Source organism: Dendropsophus ebraccatus, chromosome 12, assembly GCF_027789765.1.
Source record: "Dendropsophus ebraccatus isolate aDenEbr1 chromosome 12, aDenEbr1.pat, whole genome shotgun sequence".
Taxonomy (NCBI): domain Eukaryota; kingdom Metazoa; phylum Chordata; class Amphibia; order Anura; family Hylidae; genus Dendropsophus; species Dendropsophus ebraccatus.
In genome coordinates, this window is record NC_091465.1 from 73,731,814 (window position 1) to 73,759,563 (window position 27,750).

Genomic DNA, 27,750 nt, shown 5'->3' on the forward strand with positions numbered 1-27,750 from the left:
TCAGCGGGACAATGCACAACAACTACACCCACCTGGGCGCCCAGATGACCCTCCTGGTAGTCATCTGGACGCTGATGATCTGGCCTTGAAGTACGCTTGGCACAAAAGCTGATGAAGTGTCCACTTTCACCGCAATAAAAACATAGTCCGTTCAGTCTTCTGTGTTCTTTACGGGCCAGGGATCTTTTAATTTTGCCCAGTTCTGAAGGTTTCTCTATGGTGACCAGAGGACGAGACATAGTAGGCAGAGGTTTGGAGGGGACAGAAGTAGGAACATTAATGACACAGGGATGGTCTAGGCGTGGTCTTAGCATACGATCAATGGTAATCGCCAGGGAAATGGCCTCTTCAAGTGAGCTAGGGGTGGGGTGACTGACCCAAGCATCTCTGAACGTCACATATGTGTTCAGGTCCCCAGAACACTTGTCAGGCTCCTTGAGTGTGACCACTGGGGTGGCAGGAGTGGTAGCTGGTAGCTGCTGGGCCAATAGCTGGACCTGTTTGGCCAGTTCAAAAACGAGGTTAGCAAGACCCTCAAAACGGACAGATAACTCCTGTGCTGAGTCCATTACTGGCCACAGGTAAGGAGTAAAAAAAAATATATTGTAGGGCCGGTTATTATGTCACGACCCGTCACACCAAACACACAGAGACAGTGAGCCCTAAGCTCAGCCCCGCCCACTGACTCTACCTACTTGCCCCCCTAGGCTAAACCCTAGGGCAGCAACTGGGCGACGGTCCCTGCACTGGCTTGGTGGGACAAAAAGACAAGACAGACAGACAAAACACAATAAAGAATGGTCAGCAATCCGAGTCACAACAGTCTGGCAGCAAAGGTACAAAATCAGGATCCAAAAGAGTAGTCAAATAACAGGCAATATGGTCGGGGGCAGGCGGCAAACAAGGGAGGTCAAAAATACTAAGCAGGAGTCAGGAGAAACCAGAAAACAGAACACACAAGCAGGCAGAGACTAAGTCAATAACCGGCCAGGCACAGGCAGAAGCTGCAATCTTAAATAGGAGACCAGGAACCAAGTCCAGAAGATGATAGGAGGGACCAGCTGTCAATCACTGAGGCAAAGGCAGGTTAACTGTTCCATGACCAGAGGAAACTTTGCAGCACAGACACGGGTGGGGCAGGGAAAACAATCAGCAGACCAGAAGAAATAAGACACAGTTCAGACAGGGCAAAAACAAGGCAAACAAAACACAGAATAAATGGAAGATTATGGCCAAAATCGCAGTCTTTGGCACAGAGGTCTAATCTTCGCAGCAGAGGGTGGCACTGATGCCTTTTCAGGCAAGATCATGACAGAGGTGATGTAACAGTAAGGTTCTTGAAAAAAAGCTTGAGTCTCCCATTGACGTTAATGGAGTTCTTAAATCCTCAAATAGAGCACTCAAACATTTGAAAATACTTGACTCAAATAAAAAGCATTGGAGCATTTTATTACTCACCAATGTCTCCTGCCCAGCACTATTGTTGGTATGCTGGTATTTAGATAATGGCTTGGTGGTTCTATATAGTTTATGTGTTGCAATGTTATGTTCCAACCACAAGGTGTCACTGCAAAACTAGGAGAAATCATAAACGAGACTGCAAACAGGTGGAATTCGTGTGAGGAGCTGTGAGAAGCCTGTTCATTCTGGCAGGGGCGGACTGGGACTTAAAATCAGCCCTGGCACTCAAACCTCAGCAGCCCACATAATATATCCTCCCCAATATATGATAGATAGCAGTGTACATGCTGTAGCAAATTCTGCTCCTTACTCACTTACTTACTCACTACTTCATTAAATATATGAACCCTACCATCAACACATAAAAAACAACATAATCTGCTGTGGATTTGTTGTTGCATATTTATGTATTTCAGCTGCACCAAATCCACAATGTATCTGTGTGGTCCATACCAGGTACAAAGGTGTAGATCCCAGAATACAAATGCGGGGACAGGACCTTTAGTCTAGTATATACTTTTATAATCATCCTTTTCATTACCAGCTAAAGTGTCACAGAGGCGGAGACAAGCCACAGCTGTACCTCCCCCCCGTGCCTTCCTGCTCTGACTGATTTACATACACGGCGATGCTGCGGATGTCGCTGTGACACTTGAGCTGGTAATAAAAAGGATGATTATGAAAGGAGTGCTTACAGTGCAATTACGTCCACTGACTTACAGGAGGTGTCTTCTCTGCATGAATTGCAAGTGACGTTTTTGCTGGATTTGTTCTCTTTTTCTTGCTCGGCTATCATGAAGACTTCTCCGGCCGTGACTCCTCTCTGCAAGATCTACCAGACAAACAATTTAAGATCCGTGCTCCAGCATCATCCCCAAGTGTATTTCTTCACACAGTAACCTTGCTCCCTTTTGACCCCCTTATAAGCAGTTAGGCCCAGTCTGTGTCTCTAAATAGTAGTCCAGCCCTTCTGCACCCCTATATAGTATTATAGTATCAGGTCCCCTCTGTACCCCATATAGTAATAGGAGTCTTCTGTGCTGTGTCTCCATATAGTAATAAAACATTTTCCCCTATAGTAGTAAGGCCCCTTCTGTGCCCCATATGCCCTCTCTGTGCTCCAATAGATTACAGGCCTCCTCTCTATCCCCACATAGTATTGGACCACTCTCTGCATGAAGCATAGGCCCCACTGTATTGGACCTCTCTGGGCCTCCGTATAGTATAGCCAGGGCTTTTAATGATATATTAAAAGCTGCATAGAACTTCAACTAGTTTCACTTTACAAAGAGCGTCATCAGGAAGATGGATTATTTCATTTGCTCCCCTGCTCCTGATGACACTTATTTCATTTGCCCCCCTGCTCCTGATGACGCTTATGCCATTCGCCCCCCCTCCTCCCGATGACGCTTATGCCATTTGCCCCCCTTCCTCCCGATGACGCTTAAGTAATTTGATGACGCTCCTTAAGGAGAGGTTATCCAGAATTAGATAAACATGTCCGCTTTCTCCCAAAAACAGCACCACATTTGTCCTCAGTTTGGGTGCGGTACTGCAGCTTAGATCCAGGGAAGTGAATGGAGCTGAATTGTAATACCACACACAACCTGAGGACAGGGGTGGTGATGTTTTTCTAATCCTGGATAATCCTTTTAATTTTACAGTAATGGTTATAATTAGAGATGAGTGAGCCTGGCCGAGGTTTGGCTTCATACAAACCTGAGCCATCGGCCTTTGAATCCCGCTGTCTTCTCGTTCCTTGTGGCAGGTGGAGATGGCACAAGTCCCGCCTGGAAAACAGAGATACAGACTATGATCTAGGCTGTATTCCTGCTTAAAAATGCAACTTGTGCTATCTCTATGGAGAGGGAAGACAGCAGGATTCAAGGGCCAATGGTTCAGGTTTGTATGAAGCCAAACCTCGGCCAGGCTCACTCATCTCTAATTATCACCTTAAAGTCACTACATGTCTGCATAGGCAGCCATTTTAATATCAAGTTTAATTGAACGCAATAAACTGTAAAGGACCATTTACGACTTTTTGAGCAGCTACTGTATGGCTTAAAAAAGTGTGTGTGAACATAGCCTGACAAAAGTCCAACACCTCGTTCTGGTCTATTATAATTCACAGCTTTACAAGAGATCCATAATGCAAGACACCATTGTTACCAACAAATGTAGTATGTGATGGTGATGGCGTCTTGTATCAGGGATTTACTATAAAGTTGTGAATATTAATTCACTGGAAGAAAGTGCTGGACTTTTGTCTATGGAATAATTTAGTCACAATTGAATACAGATTATTGCAGTGGTGTAAGTGCTGTAGGATGTGCTGGTCACTTGCATCCACACATCACGCATTCTATACATACATCATAAACACACAACACACACTGTGCATGCATACATATAAATATACACACACACACACACACACTGTGCATACATACATAAATACATACATACAGACATGCACACACATTGTGCATACATACATATATCATATATACACACACAAACACACTGTGCATACATACATACATACATACATACATACATACATGAACACACATTGTGCCTACATACATATATCATATATACACACACACACACACACACACACACACTAGAGATGCGCGGAGCGTCGGACTTTTGGTCTGACAGGATCTGCGCTCGATCGTGATGCCTGTGATCCCGGGTGCATAGTTACGCTCCCTGGAATATGCGGCCAGGATATTCCAGGGAATTCCAGATCCATTTCCTGGCATATCCTGGCTGCATATTCCAGGGAGCGCAACTATGCACCCGGGATCACAGGCATCACGATCGAGCGAACTGCTATTGGACCAAAAGTCCGCACATCTCTAACACACACACTGTGCATACATGCATACATTTACACATACAGACAGACATACACACACCGTGTATATATATATATATATATATATATATATATATATATACAGACACACTGGGGGAGATTTATCAAACATGGTGTACAGTGAAACTGGCTCAGTTTCCCCTAGCAACCAATCAGATTCCACCTTTCATTCCTCACAGACTCTTTGGAAAATGAAAGGTGCAATCTGATTGGTTGCTAGGGGTAACTGAGCCAGTTTCACTTTACACCATGTTTGATAAATCTCCCCCATTATGCATACATACATACATACATACACACACACTGTGCATACATACATATATACATACATACAGACACATTGTGCATGTGTATATATATATATATATATATATATATATATATACACACACACACACACACTGTGCATACATACATATATACATACATACAGACAGACACATTGTGCATGTATATATATATATATACTGTATATATACACACACACACACTGTGCATACATATATACATACAGACAGACACATTGTGCATGTATATGTATATATATACTCACACACACACACACACACACTGTGCATACATATATACATACATACAGACACATTGTGCATGTATATATATATATATATATATATATATATATATATATATACACCCACACACACTGTGCATACATATATACATACAGACAGACAGACACATTATGCATGTATATGTATATATATATACACACACACACTGTGAATACATATATACATACATACAGACACATTGTGCATGTATATATATATATATATATATATATATATATACACCCACACACACTGTGCATACATATATACATACAGACAGACACATTGTGCATGTATATGTATATATATACTGTATATATACACACACACACTGTGCATACATATATACATACATACAGACACACACACACACTGTACATACATGAATCCTATATACACACATATATACTGTACATACATGTATCATATATACACACACACTATACATACATACAGAAATCCTTTCCTCACACAATACACATACAGGGCACATTACATACTAAGACACACTATATACACACTATCACTTTGGACACACACACCAAACAACAAGAAACAATCACTTACTGTCCATAAATCCCAGCTGCTGACAGGCCCTCTCTTCCTCACAGTCAGCATGGTGCTCCCCTGCCCCTGCGACTGCAGGAAGGAGATGATGACGTCACTGTGTGGGCTCAGGAGACTTGGTTGCCTGGTTACACAGCAGGGGGAGAGGGCAGGCTCCGGCTGTAGCTTGGTGGGAAGGACAGGTTTCTCCTCACCAAGCAGTGCTCTTTAATAGCAGCAAGGGCCCCCTCTGTGTCAGCAGCAGCCACTCTGTGCTGTAGGGGGCAGCAGCTGCTTCTCCTCTCTCCTCCAGGAAGCGGATCCTCTGCGGCAGGAAATGACGTCATCTGGCAGGTTGAAGAGTAGGTTGAAGCTGACGTGCCTGTGCGGCACCTCCACTACACATGGGAGGGGGAGGGGGAATGTGCTGGCCCTGACCAATCCGGCAGAGGCTGAGGGAACAGCGCAGAGGCCAGCAGGGCTGCTCTCTCAGCCACTGCAGGGGCCGATGTAAGTGTGCAGGGGACCAGCGGCCCCTCTGATTAGTAATCAGGCAGCCCAGCGGGCATTTGCCCGGCCTGCCAGATTACCAATCCGGGCCTGCATCCTGGTCACCCTTACATATAAGGAGCATACAAGACTTGTGCTTGTTTGCCAAGCTTTCATAAGGCTTGATAAATCTTGAGACCATTTAAATTAATTGTTATTGGCCACATACCCCTTGTTTAGGTAGATGGGCAGCCAATAACAATAAGGCCAATAACAATAATTTTTATGTCTACTGTTGACCAATGGCTCTTTTACAAGGGAGGATTATCGAGTGAATGAGTGTTCCTAGAAATGGTCCTTACTGATACTTTGTGTACTTCTCATATACACATGACAGCTTTTTCTAAAAAAAAGCCACAGGTACGTCTCGGGCATATATAAGCATACAACCCCTTCCAACAGGAGTGAATAACATTCAGAGCAATAATACCACATACAGAGTATTGTAAGGGTTCACACTACGTTTTTGCAATCCGTTTTTCCCATGTATATTTTGCAAAAAACTAATGTCTTTGTGTGCATCCGTTTTGATCCGTTTTTCCATTGACTTCCATAAAAAAAAAGACGGATCAAAACAGATCCGTTTTTTTTTTAGGGATACAATAACGAGGTTGACTACCTTTTTGTGTACGTTAAAAAAAAAAGTTTTTTTATAATGGAAGTCAATGAAAAAACTGATCAAAATGGATGAACACAAAGGCATCCGTTTTTTTTCATCCGTTTTTTGCAAAAAAAAGGATGAAAAAAAAAAAAAAACGGATTGCAAAAACGCAGTGTGAAACCTAACCAATACGATTTTGGGCTTTATAAGATCATTTACAACAAATACATGTTTTGTACCTCGCGAGGAAAAGAAAAGTAACAAGTTTTCTATTTTTGTTAATTTTTTTTTTATTTATTTGACAATTTTTATTTTTATTATTATAAAATAATGCTAGTGTTATGGGAATAAAGGTTCAAACAACTCTGGTTTTTGTAAGAGAAAAAAGAATTCACAAGAGTAGCATTGAATATTCACAAACAGTACTGCGGAAAGTGTGAACCTTCACATGTCATCAATAGTAACATAGAATTCTAAACACATGGGAGACTTTTATTGCGTTTGGCATTTTTTGCGTCGGGCTTAAAAATGTCCCCGCACCAGCGAGGTTCTCCAGATTTATGTAGAGGCGCAATGTCTCTACATAAATCCTGTGCGCACCGGAGCTGTCCGCACAAAATAAAACCTACGGCAGCTCAGAGCTAGAGTAGGAGCACGCAGAGGCCCCCTGCACCTGGTGGACCCCTGCACCAGGGCCGGGACAAGGAGTTCTGATGCCCTAGGCAAAGAAGGCAAATCACGCCCCCCCCCCCCCCCAAAAAAAAAAAAAACTTTAAATAGAATAAAATTTTTCCCCACACATAGAAACATGCATCCTCACGCATACATACATACATACATACATACATACATGCACCCTCATTCATACATACATACATACATGCACCCTCACTCACTCATACATGCACCCTCACATACGTACGTACATACATACATACATACACCCTCACTTACTCATACATACACACATGCACCCTTACTCACACATACATACATACATACATACATACATACATGCACCCTCACTCACTCATTCATACATACATACATACATGCACCCTCACTCACACATACATACCACATATGTGGAGGATAGAATAGCACCCCTTGTAATTCACCACCAGATGGCGCCCTAGGCCATCGCCTACCCCTGCCTACCCTTTGTCCCGGCCCTGCCCTGCACCCCTGACTCTAATGCAATAGAATTGTAATAAAAACACAAATAAAGATGCTTTTTCCTATATGTACTAATGTATGATCTTATATAAAGGACTGACCGCCAAAGGAGAAAAAAAATTATTGTATATGAATAAAGCAAATAACATAAGTTATAGGCAGAGCCTAAGGAGTCAGCCAGAATCCCTAAAATGTGCAGAGAGGGGGAATGGGTTTAAAAATTTAAATAGTAAAAAAACTAAATATTTTAAAAAAATACATCATAATGATAATAATATCAAATCCATGACAACCAACATTCTTTTAACGGACGAGGGTAGCCCACAGCTTTAATCTTGTTACATTTATAATCAATCATTAGTAATAGGCATCAACAATCAGCGGGTGGATACAAAGTGCTATCCTGTCAGCCTTCAGTTCCCATCCCAATGTCATGCATTGTTACCGACGGCTGTTACCAGATATATACTGTATATTGCTGGGACAGCCTGTAACAAGAAGGCAGACATAATTAGTCACATTGATGTAACAAGAAGAGAAAAGTAGTGAAAACAATTTTTGGAATTTCATTATTTTTCCGGCTTCCCACTTTCCCCAATATTTTTCGGTATTCACTAGCTTGTGGCTGGAACTTCTACACACTCTCCAATCCTTAGGTAAGGAAGAAACAATGGCATTTACGATTCTGCTGTTTTCACTTTCGTTCCTTCTAATTTATTTTTGATGTATATTGACCAGGTCTTCTACGGTTAAACATTTATATGGTGGTGAGCTGGCATTCCTTCCCGTCTGCCACATGATGTTTCAAGGCGTTAACGCGTGAGTAAGAGGTTGACGCCTCGAAACCTTGCATGACTGACGGGAATGAACACCAGCTCACCTCCATATTAATGTCTAAAGAAAATGTACCACCGGTATATTGCTTTTGTGATTTTTATATGGATAGATCGGCGCCGACACGGGGATGCCCATGCCGCTGTCCTTTTTTGGACCATGACCCGATTTCCGCATATGGCGTCTGTCTATTACCATGCACTTGCTGAAGGTAAATCATTGAAGGTGGGCTAGCCCGCCCCCAGTGGGAGGAAACCCCTCTCCTCGGTGACACGGCTTCAATAGGATCAAAAGAGCTGTGTCACAGATAGGAGGACCAATCGGCACACTTTGGGTGGGCGGGCCCGTCTCCAGTGCTTCAGATACATAGAGGATATGGGATCCATAAGGAGTCTTGACTCAATAATAAGTCTTTTGAAGCAGTGTGCTCTCTGTTTATTTCCTTAAGAGAAAAACCTTGAACACCACCTTAGATGCTACTAAAGGAAGAAGAGTGGTCGCTGTAAAGGAGGTATTCCTTTTTTTACTATATTATTTTAAAGTTATACAATTTTGTTTTATAACTTTATTTTAAAAAATTACTAGTTGAGTGGCAGCAGTAAGAGCAGACACAGGCTTCTTCGCTGCCAACAAAGTTTGTGTCAAGAAGTGCAGAGCTGCTCATGCCCTGGTCCCTGCCCACCCACTCCCGTGGTGCTATGTACACAGTGGTCGTGACAGGGAGCCTCCCCCAATGTATTGTATATGTAATCTAATGCATCATGTATAAGGAATTTCCCCCCAATATGTATGCCAGACCCTGCTAACACAAACCAGCCTTACATGCGGATTGAAGTGCAGATTGTATGTCAATCTCACACTGTGCATCGTAATAAAAATTATTATTTTATGGACAACAGGATAGGTCCTACCTCTTCTGTTCTCCTGCACTCCTGCTCTCCCACTCCCTCCCTCTGATCATCTCAGATAATAACTTTAACCCCTTAAGGTCAAAGCCTATTTTCGTTTTTGCGCTTTTGCTTATTCCATTTTAAGTTTAAAAGTCCATAGCGCTTGCATTTTTTCACCTAGAGACGTATATGAGCGCTTATTTTTTGCGAAACCAATTGTACTTTGCAATGACAGGCATTATTTTTCCATAACATATGCTGCGAAACCGTAAAAAAATCATTTGCGCTTTCAAATTGAAAAAAAAACAAATTTGTTTTGATTTTGGGGAGTTTTGCATTTACGCCGTCCTTCCTATGGTAAAACTGACTTGTTATGCATGTTCCTCAAGTCGTTACGATTACTATGATATATAACATGTATAACTTATATTGTATCGGATGGCCTGTAAAAAATTCAAACCATTGTTAACAAATATACGTTCCTTAAAATCGCTCCATTCCCAGGCTTATAGCGCTTTTATCCTTTGGTCTATGGGGCTGTGTGAGGTGTCAGTTTTTGCGCCATGATGTGTTCTTTCTATCGGTACCTTGATTGCGCATATACGACTTTTTGATCGTTTTTTATTACATTTTTTCTGGATTTGATGCGACCAAAAATGCACAATTTTGCACTTTGGAATTTTTTTGCGCTGACGCCGTTTACCGTGCGAGATCAGGAATGTGATTAATTAATAGTTCGGGCGATTACGCGCGCGGCGATAGCAAACATGTTTATTTATTTATTTATTAATTTATATTTATAAAATGGGAAAAGGGGGGTGATTTGGACTTTTATTAGGGGAGGGGATTTTTTATTAATAAAAACACTTTTTTACTTTTTTTTTTACTGTAACTAGAAGCCCCCCTGGGGGACTTGTATATAGACAGCACTGATCTCTCATAGAGATCAATGCTGTGTATATACACAGCAAAGATCGATTAGATCGGTCATAGATTACTATGGCCTGCTGCAGGCCATAGCAATTTATTGCCGAGCCGGGATCAGCGTCATTCCGACGCTGAGGCCCGGCACGGCCAGAAGAACAGATCTCCCCCCCTCGATCGCATCGCGGGGGGGAGATCCGTCCCACTAGACACCAGGGACGTGAGGTCTGAAGCCTCTAAGTGCAGCTGTCAGGTTTGACAGCTGCACTTAGAGGCTTAATTAGCCGGCGCGGCAACGGGACCCGCGCCGGCTAATAGAGGCACTGCCCGGCTGCACATGTTAAAGACAAGAGCGGGGCAGGTGCATGTTCAACAGCTGCCCGATGTTACTGATGTCACAACAACTTCGGACAGCTATAGCTTTCGCCAGCACACAATGCCCACAACATGCACCCACCCGCTTCTCTTATCATCCAAGACTGCTAGAGGCTAGGTTAATACACTTTTTTTTTTTACGTTTGATCGCTTTGATCCATTATTTTGCAATGATGTCCATGATTTCAAAATAACAGATGTTTATTTGGCCTCAAAATGACTTCCAAAAAGATGCCAAGCATCCCAAAAAGATGTTGTGTAAACCTAGCCTTAGGGAGTGATTAGAGTGCTGGAGAGCAGAACAGTTAGGACCTTTGCTGCTCTTTGAATAACCCCATTAAATCTGCTTTAAAAATTCATGACAATAGAACTTGATGTGGAATTTTCCATATGGATTTTTTTAACTACTTGTTTTTAAAACATAATTGATATACATTAAAATGTGGATTTTCTTAATCTAGCTGCTGAATGTGAGGGTCTCTGTGTCTCTGCTGCCTGGCCCACTAAAATCCTCTGCATGTGCCAGGCCCACATTAGCCCCAAAAGATAGCAAGAGTGAGTACAGTTAGTGCTTGCAACCTGTTGGTTTTCATTTAACATTTCAATGTTTTTCTGTCCCTATGAAAACCTTGCAGAGTGCACGTTTCAGGACATCTCCACATACCTTCACATTTTCATAAATAGCTGTGTCAAAATTGTCCCTAGAATAAATATTGTGCACCAAACGTACATAAACAACACTCCATTAATTATCTGTGGGGCTGCCAACCATTGCCGTCATCAGATAAATTTAAAGCACAAAACCAAGATCTAAAAAAATTCAAGGAGGTCATGGGAGAAGTTTGGCTAGATAGCTGCAGTTATATAGAAAATAATAAGCCTATGCTTACTTCTCCACGTTCCCCCAATTTCCTGCTGCGGTGTCTCTGGTGTCCACTGCTGACAGTTGTGCACAGTTGTTTGCGGCGCTGCTAGGGATCCGGCCGGAGCGTATACTATGTGTATACGCTCTGGCCTGGATCCCATAGACAGCAATGCAACGTATATTCTCATAATAATCACGGCCGTTGTACAATGGCCGTGATTATTATGAGAATATACGTTGCATTGCTGTCTATGGGATCCAGGCCAGAGCGTATACACATAGTTTTTTAGATTTTACGAAAATATACGTTGTGTGAACATAGCCTCAGAGTGTAATGTTGAGGAGCAGCTTGCACTATCTAAGCCCCACCCACAGTTCCTGTGGTCTGTCTTAGTCTCTCTACTGCCAGAGATGAAATTTCCCTAACATGTAGTAGACAGCAGTCTGCAGGAAAGGGAGGTACTTAAAGGCCAAGACTTAGGGGCCTTTTTCTGAGATTTTTGGTAACAAAAATTATTTTCAAATCAGTTATTTATGATGATAGCTATTCAAGGGAGAAATGTTACATGGAAATAATAGAGATCTATTGCAAAATAGCTCGATTATGAGTAGTGTGGAGGAGCACTGCACACATGTACCAAACACTATGATGCTGTGCCTGATAAACAGTAAACGGAAGGGCCTTAGACCTTTATGTCACCTGATCAGTGGGTGGCAGGAGTTGGCCCCCACTAACCTGAGATTGATGTCCCATTCTAAGAATAGGCCGTCAATATACAAGTTCTTAAAAGTGCTGAAAAGCGTTCTACCAGACTGCATTTAGTCAAATAAACTCAACAGTCTACACCTACATTTTTGCTAATACCCTGTCCTATACCAGCAACATAAAGAAAAAATTGGGGGTATCATTGGGCTCCAAGGCTCCAATAACATGCTGCCACTGTATCGCAGTTTCATTGCTTTAGTTAGGTGATGGGAGATGGAAAAGAAAGCAATTTTGCAAATGCTTTGCATTAGCAAAATTGCTTTTGTTAAGTTTGGCCCCTCTCTTTTTCCATATTGTTGATAGCTCGTTGCCTAGGTTCCTGACCACTGCTCTTAGCTATGAAAGCAAAGGCCAGGCTGAGAAACCAGATTTAACCCTTTAATAGAGTTTGTGAATGAAACTCGCAAACTCCCCGGGGATGTTTCCATGGCAACCAGAACTTTCAGCATCAGCTTCATAGATGTTTCAACCTTGGCACTATGACAGGTATGCTTTAATATGTCAGTATTTTCTCTTACCATTTACCCTCTTAGTCACACACTTCCTGTACGCACAGACACTTCCAATAATAATTACTACAGCTCCAATGATTATGGCAAAGGCAAGCCCAAGTATAAATTCTAAGGAAAGCTGATTTTCATCTATTACGAGCTCTAAAAACAAAAAGAGCATATACACAAAGTTACTTACATTATACAGATCCCTCAAATCCACTTTAGAACCAAACTGGATCCCCTCCTCCACCCCCCATATTGTAAATGTGATTTAACAACTCATTTATTAGGCATGCCTAGCTTTATTACAAACACTTAAAAAAAATCCTGCAGTTTTTGTGGCAGTTTTTTTTATTTACTTTTTTTTTTTTAAACCAAAACCAGAAATGGATTCAACAGGAAAGGGGAACATAAATATAAAACTTATAATTCTCCTTCCTTCTGGATCCACATCTGGCATCAATAGCTGCAGTCACTGTCTGTGATGCTAGCGGTATGCCAATGTCCCCCAGGTTCTACTGTGAATTTTAGGAAAGGTCTGGTAGCCATAATACAAAAGTTAAAATCTGACAATACTGCAGTGATCGAAAACCAGCAACTGATTTAACCGGTTTCTTCATAAACTTACCTGCAGTCACATTCACATATACTGAGGCAGTAGCAGTGCGGAGTGTCACTGGATTTCTCACCATACACGTGTACACTCCTTTATCTTCAGTTTTGGCATTGCTTATATTATAATTGTTTGTATTTTCCTTAGAGACTGTGTCGTTGGCTTTCCATTGATATATGGGAGGTGGAGAAGAATCAGCAGAACATGTTAAAACGACAGGAGAACCAGACCTAACAGATAATAGACCTTCTATTTGTGCATCATCTGGACCATCTGCAAAACAGAAGAGAATGGGGTGCAATAAGCAACCATATTCATATGATCATTCATAGCCAAGTAACGATCCAAACACTATTTGGTGACAGTAACTTCTTAGATATTGAATGAAGCTGAAATTTATTTACCAAAATTTGATCTTTTCATCAGTCCAGTTGCAGCACAGAAACATAACGGTTAACTTATCTCATTCTGCCAGGCAGAAGAAGTATCACATGATTAGTCAATTGATCTAATTAAACAAATTAACTGAGCACCATAAAAAGACTAAAGAGACAATGTGTTAGTTTCAGCAATGATACAAAATTATTAAGTTGGGATTCTGTGCTGCCTATGGACTCATGGAAAGAACGAATTTCAGTAAATACATTTTAGCTTTCCTTATTGTCCTAAGGCAGTACAGAAACATAAGGGAAAGCAAAGCAATGTCAAAGGAGAAGGATGGAAGGGAGGGTATTAACTAGAGGACACCACAGCATTACCTGGTGAAGGCCAACTGGCTGTTAGAGTTGACATCCAACTTGTAATGTAGCGGACCGTGTTGCTACTTTGCACATTTGGTCGAGAGACACTTGCTCATGCCAAGTGTAGAGCTGGAGAAAGTAGAATGGGCCCTGACCCCCAATCGAGAGGGGCAATTTCTGAAGTTTATAACATTATGCAATAATTTCCTTGATCCATCTAGATAATGGTTTTGAAGCAGCCTTTACTTTATAAGGACCTGAGACTAGCGAGCAATATCAGTCTTGGGTACCTTGTGAAGAAATCCAGGCCTTGTACTCAAGATAAGGCCCTCTTGATTGAAGAACAGATATTACTCTTTACAAAAAAGAGCTTGCAATTCTCCCACTCTCTTTGGTTTCCAAGGATTCCCTTGAGTTTTCAAGGAGAGGAACTTCTTCAAGGAGAGGAAGATTCTTACAGAAGCTAAAAATAGACCACATACTAGGGCATAAAGGACCAGAGACGAATCTACAGTGGCTAGTGGAGATTTCTGATAGTTCTGAAGAATCTTTTAATAATAGGTTGTTTGAGAATTTACCTTCATGCAAATAGTTAGTTACAGTACTTGAGAAATTACCTTTGAGAGTGGTGAACTTTAGGCCTTTAGTGAAACCTCCCTTTAGGAAATTTAATACATCAGGAACAGCTATAGAAGAGGTGTTAAGCTGGCTACACCATGAAGTGAACACTCTAGCTACAGTCTCATAGACTTTGATCGTAGAAGGTCTTCTTGAAGCTTCTTGGATTTCAATAACGTCACTTGTGAAACCTCTACAGATTGTTCTCTTCCGGTTATCCTCCAGGCTATGAGATGCAGATTCTGGAGTCAAGGATGAAGAAGCATGCTGTGATCAAGGCTTCGGTCAAAATGCATCTAGCGTTGGTCAGCGATGACTATGTTTGTCATTTTTCTAATTTTTCTAATTAAAGCAGGCATGTCCAAACTTTTTTCGAAGAGTGCCAAATTTGATGAAGTGAACATGTGCGAGGGCCGACCATTTTACATGCTACATGCTATATGCTTTATAACACAGGCAGATAATAGCAAGCTGGATACCTGGGGGGCCGTAAAAGTTCGGAACGCGGGCCGCAAATGGCCCTCCGGACGGACTTTGGACATGCCTGAATTAAAGGAAGGCTTTTATGGACGTGGTGCTGGATCATCTTTTCCTACTACTTTATTTGGCTCCTGCTGGTCCTCGGGCGATTCCTCTGCCCTCCATACCGACAGCCTCCAATTAAGCAGCTCAGTTACTGATTTACACAGCACTTTATGGTACAATTATGGTTGTAGCGGTAAAACCTCTTTTTTGGACTTTATGATTAGGATGCCTTGATCTCTGAGAGCTGCTGCTAGCACTACAATCATTTTGGTAAACACCCTAAACTGAAGATGGATTGTCTTCTTCCCCTGAGCAAAGGCTACTCTGGTGAGCTCTCATGACCAGGATATGCAGATATGCATCTTTCAGGTCGATATACATCCAAAAATAGAGCACAAGAGTTGCAACTTAGACGTATTTTTGTAGACTGGAGATCACTGACCGGATAACTGAGCCTGGCACCCACGCTTAGAGGGGACGATCTTGCTTCATGATTTTTGCTACTTGTTGTCAGAAAACTGCTTTTCTTGAAGGTAGAGGAATTGATTTGACCTCTGGGCTTTAAACCGCACTGTCGTCCCTGACAGCTGGTATGTCTGTCTGCTGGCCATCTATGCCTTCGCCTTCGAAAGGTCTAAAAATGTTTTGGCTTGAATGACTGAAGAGTATAGATGCCTTTGGTATCCCTTTATTACTCCTTGATCTTTTCTAGCTGGGGACCAAACATACCCTTAGACTGGAAGGGCAATGAACAAAAATGATTTTTGGATGCCTGGTCCCTAGACCATTCTTTCAGCTATAATGCTTTTCTAGCAGTTGTTGACATAGCCATCATCTTAGAACTTAATCTAAGTAAGTCCAGAGGAAAGTCAGCTAAATAATCAGCATAGGAGGGCTACAGCCATCCAGCACCATCTGGTGCCCATCCAGCACCAGAAAGACATGGCCACCCTCCGCCAGAGACAACACGACTCCAGCGGCCAGCTGAGGTGCGGCCTGTAACAAGCCACACACACTTCAAGGGAACCTACAGTATTTACAAAACCCCACTCAAACCGGAGACAAGAGCCATGCTGCCCCTAGAAGAAAGCAGCCATGCCCCTCCAATGCCAGACAACCCCCCTGTTGGTCTTCTTAACAGATTTGATGAAAGAATAAACATATAAAAGTCCTCAGGAACTCCCATGTCAGAGTCTTCTAAAAAAGATTCCACCTGTCCTGCCAATAGTATCATAATATCTCAGTATGAGAATCGGTTTGCCCTTGGATTGCTCTCAATTTTGACTGCTAAGATTCTGCCCAGGCTATTAGTTGGTGGCATTACTCCATTAGATGGTTGGAGCTGGTATTGCCCTGCTTGTTTATACACCATTGCCATATTGTCTGAGTGGAGCAGGACCTGGTAATGTTGGACAAGGAGCAAGAAGTGCCTTAGAGCCAGATGAACTGTCTTCAACTCTCTCAGATTGGATGAAAACTGACCCTCCCAGGTAAACCACTTTTGTTGGACCCAATGGACCCTAACATGAGCATCCCAGCCTGATTTGGAAGCATGGGTGGTAACTTTCAACTGGGGAGCACTGGAAAGACATCTTCCGCAGAGTACCTTGTGCTGTTTTTAACCACCAGGCTAGGTCTCTCCTGGTTGCAGTGGAGAGTGAGAAAGGATCGTCCAGACCCGAATGGAGGAGGTTCCCCTGCACATGCATATATGCAAATATGTGCATGCGCCCATGCAAGACATGCAGGCATGTCATAAACCCTAAGTCAGGCATTCCTGTCCGGATAGAGACCTGGCAACTGGTGAGGAGGTCAGAGTCATGTCAGAGTCTTCTGAAAAAGAATCCACCTCTATGGCCAATAATATCATAATATCATAGTATGAGAGTGAATCAGATGAGGCATGAGCTTCAGATCTGCATTTTTTACATGGTTTGCATCAGAGAAGAAACCATAGAAGAAGCAAAAACACAGGGGGGGGGGGGGATTTATCGAACATGGTGTAAAGTGAAACTGGCTCATTTTCCCCTAGCAACCAATCAGATTCCACCGATTGATTGGTTGCTGGGGGCAACTGAGCCTGTTTCACTTTACACCATGTTTGATAAATCTCCCCCACAGTGTCTCATGGTCTCTCTAGTCCTTTTATTGGTTTAATTAGATTAATTAACTAATAATGTGTTGTTTATTCTGCCTGGCAGGATGAGATATATAAGTTAACCCTCACATTTCTGAGCTGCCTTTGGATGATATGGAAAGACAGATATTCTCTGGACCTCCATTTACTAATATTTACAAGGTTTCTGGCAGCTCCAATCATTAAACCATCATCTATGTGTTAATACCAGTATACCAATATCAGCAAGGACACATACAGGAGATACAGTCTATGGTCATCCCACCAGTATAACTACTATAGTTACTCACAGGTCACAGTAAGTGTGTAGGGATCACTGGAATCCTTACTGACAAGGTTCTGAGCCTCACACTGGTATTGTCCTGTGTCTCCTCGTTTTATACTGGGGAAGGTGAGAGTCTTGTTATCTGCAGATAATTCGGTTTCTGAGGAGATGCCGGTACCACGTCTGCTCCATCTTATTTTCACAGTATGTAAGGTGTCACAAGTTAGGGTAAATGAGTCATTTTCCTTGGGTTGGGTGATGGGTGCCTTAATTTTAGGTTTTGTGACCGGCTCTGCAAGTTAAAAAACATAGAGGACAACTGATATACAGTATATAGAATTTCCTATTTACAGCGATTAAGCAAACCAGAGTGTGCCTCACTGCATTACCCATGAAATTATCCCATTTGACTGACGTCCGCTAGACTTTTTTTTTAACATATCGCAAGGCACCAGTCGTAAAGAGAACATATCATGTTCCAAATACAGTCCAATCTGCAGGCAGCATGTTACATTATAGGATGACTGTTATATATTCTCCAATACTGTAAAGCAATGCTGATGGAAACCATACAAAAGGGTTAATATTATATTTGTTTAGGCACATTTTTCTTTTTTCTGCCACCAGCTAAGAGTTGGCTTGTCGTCCAATCCCTGTAAAGGTCACCCAAAAGTGTTATTTGGTGTCTTACTAGGTCCCTCTTCCCCATTTAGAAACTGGAAGAAAGTCTATAAGTAGAGGTGGAGTGGGTCATGTGTTTAAACTGGTTCTGGCCTTGACAAGTACACTGAGTGGAAATTTGTGTAGGGTGATCCTGATTCTTCTCTGTCTCTGCATGCTAGCCATGTCGGGCTAGTACACCTCAGGTGAGGATACCACAGGGACTGTATCCTATCTTGTCCTATTCCAAGCCCCTTTCCAAGGGGACATCCCATCCTATTACAAGCCTTGTATCTTCACCAGGGGCTTCAGTCAAGAGCTGCAACTCACAAGGCTGTAAAGAGGGACCCCAACGGCTGGCTGACCCTTAACTGGGACCTGTACTACTGGACTTGTCACTCTGTGCCCTCTTCCAGAAATAGATCAGTCATAGCTGTGAGTACAGGTAATTTCTTCAAGTTTATCGCCACCACGTCGTAGCCCACCTAGTCTTCAGTCTAAACCTAAACCAAGCTAAGAAGTAACCTCCTGCCAAAACTCAAGTTACCAAACTATAACTTTTGTACATAGAGACTTTATATATATATATATATATATATATATATATATATATATATATATTTATTTATTTATTTTTTTTAATCACTTATTCTGTTATCCCTTTTAAGTACTCTGGTCCCTGTAGATTCCTTATCCTACAACCCCAAACCACAGGGACACAGGGACTAATCATTTAGTACTTATGTGTTGGGACCAAGAGAGGACATTCTACCACTCCGAGCGCTGTGTGCTACAGCAGTACCACAACACCAGCCTTTGCAAACAACACTTTGCACCCCTAGATTACAACATTATACTAATAGCTGTCAATCACTAAGGCCACCCACATGACTACGAAGCCCAGAAATTATGATGCATAAATTACTAGTTATGCTGGGACTTTTTCCAAAAACCTGCACATTAAAGGGGGTGGCCACTTTATAGTAAAATAGTTCAGTTTAGAGTATTAGTAACTGTACTCACAGCACTTACTGACAGCAGCCCCCTGTGTACCTCATAGAGCTAAAATCAAACTCCCATCCTCCAGATGGCCGACATGGAGGAGCATGTGACAATGTCCCACCCCAAGTGTCCTCCACAGGCATATACAGACTCAGTGGTGGACACTTGGGGGTGGGGCATGGTCACATGCTCCTTCATGTCGGCCATCTTTTGGACAGAATCACCACAGTGCAGGGCAGCACAGCCTGGAAGAGGGGAGCCTGACATTAGCTCTATGGGATACCCAGGGAGCTGCTTTCAGTAAGTGCAGTGAGTACACTCATGGCCGTATTTGCCACCAGGCACCCGTGGTCCGGTGCCTAGGGCGGCGCCCTGCGGGGGGTGGCACCCGCAGGGAACACTTTTTTTATTATTTAAAAAAAAAAAAAACTCCGTAGGCGGCGGGGGCGGGGGGGGCCGGGTGACGGAGCGGCCGGGAGCAGGAGCAGGATGGGCAGGCAGGCTGGTTCCCTCCCCCCATGCAGCGCCGGGGTCCGGGGTGCGAGGCAGGGGGTGAGCTTCCGGCACACACAGTCTGACAGAGGCCGGAAGCTCACAGCTGCAGCCCCGCAGTCCCGGATCTTCTCTCCTGCTCGGCGGCGCTCACGTGATGTGACGTCATCGCAGAGCAGGAGAGAAGATCCGGAACCGTGGGGCTGCAGCTGTGAGCTTCCACCCTCTGTCAGACTGTGTGTGCCGGAAGCTCACCCCCTGCCCCGCACCTCGTCGCTGCATGGGGGGAGGGAACCAGCCTGCCTGCCCATCCTGCTCCCGGCCGCTCCGTCACCCCCCCAGCCTCTCCCCCCTGCCCCACAGCGTCTGCCCGCCCTCCGGCCCCCCTCCATCCCCAGCCTCTCCCCTGCCCCCCAGCCTCTCCACCTAACCCCCAGCCTCTCCCCTGCCCCCCAGCCTCTCCCCTGCCCCCCCAGCCTCTCCCCTGCCCCCAGCCTCTCCCCTGCCCCCCCCCAGCCTCCCCCCTGCCCCCCCAGCCTCTCCCCTGCCCCCCAGCCTCTCCCCAGCCTCTCCGCCTCTCCCTTGCACCCCAGCCTCTCCGCCTCTCCCCTGCCCCCCAGACTCTCCCCTGCCCCCCCAGACTCTCCCCAGCCTCTCCGCCTCTACCCTGCCCCCCCAGACTCTCCCCTGCCTTCCAGCCTCTCTGCCTCTCCCCTGCCCCCCAGCCTCTCCCCTGCCCCCCCAGACTCTCCCCTGCCCCCAGCCTCTCCACCTCTCCCCTGCCCCCCCAGACTCTCCCCTGCCCCCCAGACTCTCCCCTGCCCCCCCAGCCTCTCCCCTGCCCCCCAGCCTCACCGCCTTTCCCCTGCCCCCCAGCCTCTCCGCCTCTCCCCTGCCCCCAGCCTCTCCCCTGCCCCCCAGACTCTCCCCTGCCCCCCCAGCCTCTCCCCTGCCCCCCCAGCCTCTCCACCTAACCCTCAGCCTCTCCTCTGACCCCAGCCTCTCCCCCTGACCCCAGCCTCTCCCCCTGACCCTCAGCCTCTCCCCCTGGTCCCCAGCCTCTCCCCCTGCATTCTCAGCCTCTCCCCTGACCCCCCCAGCCTCCCCCCTGCCCCCCAGCCTCTCCCCCTAACCCCCAGCCTCTCTCCTGCCCCCCCAGACTCTCCCCAGCCTCTCCGCCTCTCCCCTGCCCCCCAGCCTCTCCGCCTCTCCCCTGCCCCCCAGACTTTCCCCTGCCCCCCCAGCCTCTCCCCCTAACCCTCAGCCTCTCCCCTGCCCCCAGCGTCTCCCCTGACCCCAGCGTCTCCCCTGCCCCCCAGCCTCTCCCCTGCCCCCCAGCCTCTCCCCCTAACCCTCAGCCTCTCCCCTGCCCCCCCAGCCTCTCCCCTGCCCCCCAGCCTCTCCCCTGCCCCCCAGACTCTCCCCCTAACCCTCAGCCTCTCCCCTGCCCCCCAGCATCTCCCCTGACCCCAGCGTCTCCCCTGCCCCCCAGCCTCTTCCCCCTACATTCTCAGCTGCTCCCCTGCCTCCCAGCCCCTCCCCCTGCCCCAGCCTCTCCCCCTGAATCCCAGCTTCCCCCCTACCGCTCCTCCTGACCCCCAGCCTCTCCCCTTGAACCCCAGCTTCTCCCCTGAGCCCCAGCCCCCCCTGAACCACAGCTTATCCCCTGCCACCCTAGCTGCCCCTCCCTGCTGCTCCCCTGCCCCCCAGCTGCTCTCCCTTTCCCCCAGCTGCTCTTCCTTTCCCTTCCCCAGTCACCCCCAGCTGCCTCCCTTCCTCAGTCCTCCCCCAGCTGCCTCCCTTTCCCAGTCACCCCCCAGCTGCCTCCCTTCCCCAGTCACCCCCAGCTGCCTCCCTTCCCCAGTCACCGCCAGCTGCCTCCCTTCCCCAGGTCACCCCCAGCTGCCTCCCTTCCCCAGTCACCCCCAGCTGCCTCCCTTCCCCAGTCACCCCTAGCTGCCTCCCTTCCTCAGTCACCCCCAGCTGCCTCCCTTCCCCAGTCACCCCCAGCTGCCTCCCTTCCCCAGTCACCCCCAGCTGCCTCCCTTCCTCAGCCCCCCCCCCAGCTGCCTCCCTTCCCCAGTCACCCCCAGCTGCCTCCCTTCCCCAGTCACCTCCAGCTGCCTCCCTTCCCCAGTCACCCCTAGCTGCCTCCCTTCCTCAGTCACCCCCAGCTGCCTCCCTTCCCCAGTCACCCCCAGCTGCCTCCCTTCCCCAGTCACCCCCAGCTGCCTCCCTTCCTCAGCCCCCCCCCAGCTGCCTCCCTTCCCCAGTCACCCCCAGCTGCCTCCCTTCCCCAGTCACCCCCAGCTGCCTCCCTTCCCCAGTCACCCCCAGCTGCCCACACTGTAGACGAGTTGTGGTCGGAGAAGTCTTCATGATGCTGCGCCAGATGGAGAAGAAAGCAAAAAGTTAGTGACGGCAATTCGAGAAGACGTCACCTGTGAGTCATTAGTAACTGCACTGTAATCACTTCTATACTGTGCAGAGCCTGTGCATCATTGGGGTCTCAATGGGTCAGTGTATTGTTTGCGGTAGTGTACTGACACAGCCCTGCGGTCACTACAGCACACTAGCGCAAACTTTTAAACTAGGACCCAACTACAAGAGCTGCAGGCACTACAACTCCCAGCATATCCTGAGGGCTGTAGACTGTCAGTAAATGCAGCTGTTGTAGTTGGGTCCTAGGTGCATTATACACTGGAGGCTTTGTGGGAGATCAGAATACAGAGATCTGTGGGGGCTCAGTGCAGGGAAGTGACCCCAGAACATCACTAATAGGGGATAGGGGGAGATGTTTTTGTTCTATCCCCTATTAGTGCTGTTCTGGAGTCACTTCCCTGCACTGAGCCCCCACAGATCTCTGTATTCTGATCTCCCACAAAGCATCCAGTATATAGGACCCAACTACAACAGCTGCAGGCACTACAACTCCCAGCATGTACTGACAGTCTGCAGCCCTCAGGATATGCTGGGAGTTGTAGTACAATCCTCTGATAGCTGCCGCTGTAGACAGATGTATTGCTGGACCTTCAGGGCTGATGTCACCCACAGATTGCAGCCACCAGGAGACTCTGCACACAGTGATTTATTACAGGGTTGTCCTCTCAGAGACTACAACTCCCAGCATACCCTGAGAGCTGTATAAATGGAGGGTGTTCTGAGATTTGTCACAGATACAGATGAATCCAGCAGAGGAGCGGGTCAGCATGTCGTGTCTCACTGGTTGTATATTGGTGGGCTCCAGGTACCCCAATCCAACACTGGACAGAACCGGTCCCCAAACTAAGACGTCCCCAGCCTCCTTCCTTCCTCCATCACGTCTGTTTGATGAGAACAGCGGGCATCAAGCAGAGCGGCACCCAAGTGCCAGGGTATATACCATGCATGTACAGTAACGGCAGGGGGGGGGGGGCGCCTCTGCGTGCAAAGTGCCTAGGGCAGCATGAACTCTAAATACAGGCCTCAGTACACTTACTAAGGCTGGGATCCCTCGCGGTGCTGCAAAGAACTGACATGTTAGTGAACAGCAGCCGCAGAACACCATGTCAGTGCACACTGTGGAGCGAGCAGATCCGGCCGCTTGCTCTATAGCGTGCAGTGTAAAGTTCTGATGCCGGCGCACATGGATGCGCCCGCATCAGAACACTGTGGCCTGAAAGATCATCCGGCCGGTACTGCAGTACTGGCCGGGATGATCTTTTCAGAGACCGGCCCTTCAGTGACCCGGACAGGTCACAGAATGGCCGGTCTCATACGTTGTGTGAACATAGCCTAATACTGTACACTGATCAATTCTACTATAAATTGGTCCACCCCTTTAATCTGCACAGCTAGTGATTTGTCTGCGTTTTGAAAGTGTCAGGTTACCTTTAACTCATTATATATTGAATGTATCATAATGCCACAGGAGGAAACCTTCAGCCTGTAAGCATATCCTGAACACCATTTATAGGCAGCTTGATGAGGTTAAACAAACTGAGGAAGAAGATGTCATGTTTCTATTCCTCCAAACTTTCAGTTTTACAAGGATCTGCATTGATGTAGATGGGGGAAGAGAGCGAGGGCCTGACTAATACTAACCGCACAAGAACCAAGGAGCCAGTGCTTGGATAACTTAATGGAGGAAGTGGTTCTTAAAACAACATCATCTGCAATGAACTCACATCTACAGTGAACTCACGAGCTGCACTATTTTCCCACCCAACAAAAAAAGCAGAAATGGTGAAATGTGTCCAAGTGACATGATAATCCCAGCAGCCACTATAATAAAGTGTGATTTAAAGTGGTAGTTCACCAAAAGGCTATGGTCACACGTAGTATAAGACCGGCCGTTTTGTCAATACATCACTGCAGTACCAGCCGGATGATCTTTAGCGCCGCTGAGTTCTGATGCGGGCTCATCCGTTGCGCCCGCATCAGAACTCTCCACTGCACACAATAGAGCATGCGGCCAGAGCCGCCTGCTCCATTGTGTGAGCTGACAGGGTGTTTTGTGGCCGCAGAAAACTGACATGTCAGTTTTCTATGGCGCTGCTAGGGATCCCGGCCGAAGTGTATACTATGTATATACACTCCGTCCGGGATTCCCTCAGCCTGCAGCACTTCGTAAGTACCGCAGAAATCACAGCCGTTGTAACTGTGGAACTTACGTAGTGCGAACATAGCCAAAGGCTGAATACCTGTGGTGGCTGTACCTTTTGGCAACTTCTCTCAGGATGTATAAATATATGTAAAATTATATTTTTTGTTATGTTTTGCTACCGCTCTGTATATATTGCTATGTGGGGACTTTCTTTTGTACTTTTTTTTTTAAATAGTGAGTTTGTTTAAATATTAAAGAGGTTGTCCAGGAAAAATTCACTTTAAAATGGGGTCGATGAGAGAGGAAAAAAGGGGAAGCAGAAAAGGGGGGTTCTGGGATGATAGGATCTCGAATTTTTCTATGTCGACAAACTGTTCATGGCAGTCATATACTGTAGTTGGGCGGTGAGATTTCAATACGGTAGATATCCTCCACCATTACGCAGGGCGATCAGCAGGAGCAAGCGAGCGTCAACCTGTCAGGTCAGCGCTTGCTTGCTCCTTGTTCCCAAGGCATATGCGCTGACAGCGAGCGGGTAAGAACGGATAAGAGCTGATCGTTGCCTTTTATGACACAAAGCGATTATCAGCTGTAATGGCCAAATGGTCAAATACGTCCGATAATCGCTTTGTGTAATAGGGCCATAGTAATGGACTATGGAGTGGCGGTAAATCCTAATTGGGATGTCTGAGAGGTGAAGGAGGAAAAAAGTTGAGTAAAGAGAATAAAGGTAGTCCATGAAAAATGAAGTTAGCCGCCAAATCTCTCTCCAGAAAGAAACCAATTTTGGCTATTTGTGGAAGCAGGTTAACCAATGGCAACATTCACTATGTATATGCCTGGCACTGTACATGCACCATCTGTCATCTTTGAAACTACAGTTAATGCAGACTTTGATATACAGTATACATCATTCATAATAAACATGCATCAGATTGCTTGTTTTTTACTGATTGCTTGCTATTTTAATCTTTTGTAAAGGTAAATCCTTCTGACAAATACCCAACTTCAACTACAAGCTTAGTTGCCTCTAGCAGCCAATCAGACTCCATGGTTGTGATGTGCAATGATAAACGTTCTCTCATCCAGTTTTCATACATTCAGGGTTTAGGGTGATCCTGTTACATACAATATGGAAAGGTGGAGATCATACTCACCATAGACAGTCAGGGTCACAGATATGTCTTCTTGTTTCGTTGACTGTATCTTCACTATATAATTTCCTTCATCTTTGATATTAAGATCTTTGATCTCTAAGGATCCATTATTGAAAGCTGTGATCCTAGGATTGTACAGAGGTCCAGGAACTAAACGGGAACTACTACTACCAGGAAAATATGACAGGAACTGATACTGAGTAGCTTGATTGTGTCCTTTATACCAGATAGCATACTCAATTTCCTCACTAACGCCAGTAACACTCAGGGTGACGGATCCATTGATAACCGGATACTGAGGGATCAGCTGGATACTGATCGCTCCACTGGTCACATCCACTGTGAGGCCGAGGAGAACTGAAAGAGAAAAAGCCATATGTTGCTATCTCCTGTCTATCATCTACGTATCTCCTCTCTCTCTCTAATCTATCTATCTATTATCTATCTCCTATCTATCTATCTCCTATCTATCTCTATCTATCTATCTATCCCAACAGTAATGTGTGCGGCACTGCTTGGAGCTCGTCAGAGATATGAATGCCAGCTGGAGGATCCTGACCTTGGATCATACAATAAAAACCTAAAGATTCCGACAGAACTTCCAAAGTAAATTCAACGTGCAAATTTATTCCATAAAGTCCAAAAAATGTGCAGCACAGCAAAATGAAGCGATGTTTCTTCGTTTTGCTGTGCTGCACACGAACCGATCACTATTAGCGATATAAATTTTATCCCGCAATAAATAAGAGGTAAATATTTTTTATATACATGACTGCACTTCCATAAATGCATTCATTCACGCCTTCACCACTGACATACACACATTTCTATACGTGTTTAACACTTTCATGGATGCTTTCAAACTTATGTTCACCCCTTACATACATATAGTTGCACACATGCTAACCACCTGGGAGACATACAGTATTGCAGATATCTTGAATCTTAAGAAGTGAGAGATTGATAGTTCCTTTTAGTAGACTCTTAAGTAGCAGTGCCTGAGAATTCAACTGGTTAAGTTGATCTTAAATATTTGGTAAATTATATAAAAAGGTATAGAAAAATGCACAAGCATGTTCTATATATACATTGAGACACTATCACTGTCAATGCGTAGCACCTCTGGGCATTAGACAATATAACTGTCAGCATGTGCAAGCTCTTGTAGATGTCAGGAATCGAGCCGCGCTCTCGGCCCCTGCCTCTGCCGAGGCGCGCGGTTCAGCTGGGAGGGACGCTGATGGTTACGGGCAGGGCCGGTTGCTGAGGGCGTCCTTAGCAGCCGGCGTCCTTAGCAGCCGGTCTGCTGTTTGTGCGCCGCAGCGCTTTTAACCATTTAGTCCGTTTCTGGTTTTGTTACGTTCCTTGTTACGTCTTCTGTTATCAGCTCCATGTTTTTCAGTTCTCTCTGCACTTTCTTGCTGTAGCTCATTCACTGATTTGTTTCTGCTGTGTTCTGACCGACACCTGACACCTAGCCAGTTAGCTGTCAGCATCTAGCTTCCTGCTCACTATAAATCCCAGCCCCTTCCCTCACTCCAATGCCTGTGATAGCGCCTTGAGCCTAGAACTAGCAACCCCCTGAGCATTTGTTATAGTGACTCTGACCTTCTGGATCTTGTGACCTCGACTTAGTTTTTTTGGATTTCGATTTTGTACCTCTGCTACCGGTTGTTGCCGACTCTGCTTCCTGACTATTCTTTATTGTGTTGTGTTCGTCTGTCTTTGTTCTGTGTACCACTGCATACAGCATAGGGATTGCCGTCCAGTTGTCCCTAGCTGTTAGAGCTTTGAGGCAAGCAGGTAGGGGCAGCGGGGCGGGTGCCAGCTCAGGGCTCACCTGTCCGTGTCTCCTGTTCTGCCTCACAGTAGATCTGACACCTTCTTATATTACATAGCTAATGACAGAATAGTCACTTCCGGACTATTACGGATATATAAATGTAGCATTATATGTATAGAAGTCTTACCTGTTATTACAAATCCTTTCATTGCAGATGACGGGTCCGTTGTGTGACT

The 27,750-nt window shown here is 45.5% G+C and overlaps 1 protein-coding gene and 1 long non-coding RNA gene across 3 annotated transcripts; one reads left to right on the top strand and one right to left on the bottom strand.

Annotated features, from left to right (window-relative positions):
- The first annotated feature begins 5,589 nt into the window (after window positions 1-5,589).
- Window positions 5,590-14,034, top strand: LOC138769414 (uncharacterized). Of its 2 annotated transcripts, XR_011359250.1 has the most exons (5): window positions 5,590-5,825; window positions 8,736-8,834; window positions 9,072-9,134; window positions 11,274-11,367; window positions 13,698-14,034. It is a non-coding gene; the product is annotated as an uncharacterized lncRNA (long non-coding RNA). The 2 variants fall into 2 exon arrangements; XR_011359251.1 differs by lacking the exon at window positions 8,736-8,834.
- Window positions 7,641-27,750, bottom strand: LOC138769413 (carcinoembryonic antigen-related cell adhesion molecule 1-like). The gene is made up of 6 exons (XM_069947858.1): window positions 27,702-27,750; window positions 25,732-26,088; window positions 17,861-18,127; window positions 13,566-13,823; window positions 12,962-13,096; window positions 7,641-8,277 (listed from the first exon to the last, which is right to left on the bottom strand). Exons 1-6 carry the CDS (start codon window positions 27,721-27,723, stop codon window positions 8,231-8,233), a joined length of 1,086 nt encoding a protein of 361 aa, XP_069803959.1. The 5' UTR covers window positions 27,724-27,750; the 3' UTR covers window positions 7,641-8,230.

What these genes read in the sequence shown, in the direction of transcription:
- LOC138769413 (XM_069947858.1), bottom strand. Translation starts at nt 27,723, where the DNA reads ATGAAAGGATTTGTAATAACAG. An exon ending in TGTGACCCTGACTGTCTATG is followed by an intron (nt 18,128 to 25,731) that starts GTGAGTATGATC and finishes TTTAACTTGCAG; the next exon opens with AGCCGGTCACAAAACCTAAA. An exon ending in CTACACACTTACTGTGACCT is followed by an intron (nt 13,824 to 17,860) that starts GTGAGTAACTAT and finishes TCTGTTTTGCAG; the next exon opens with ATGGTCCAGATGATGCACAA.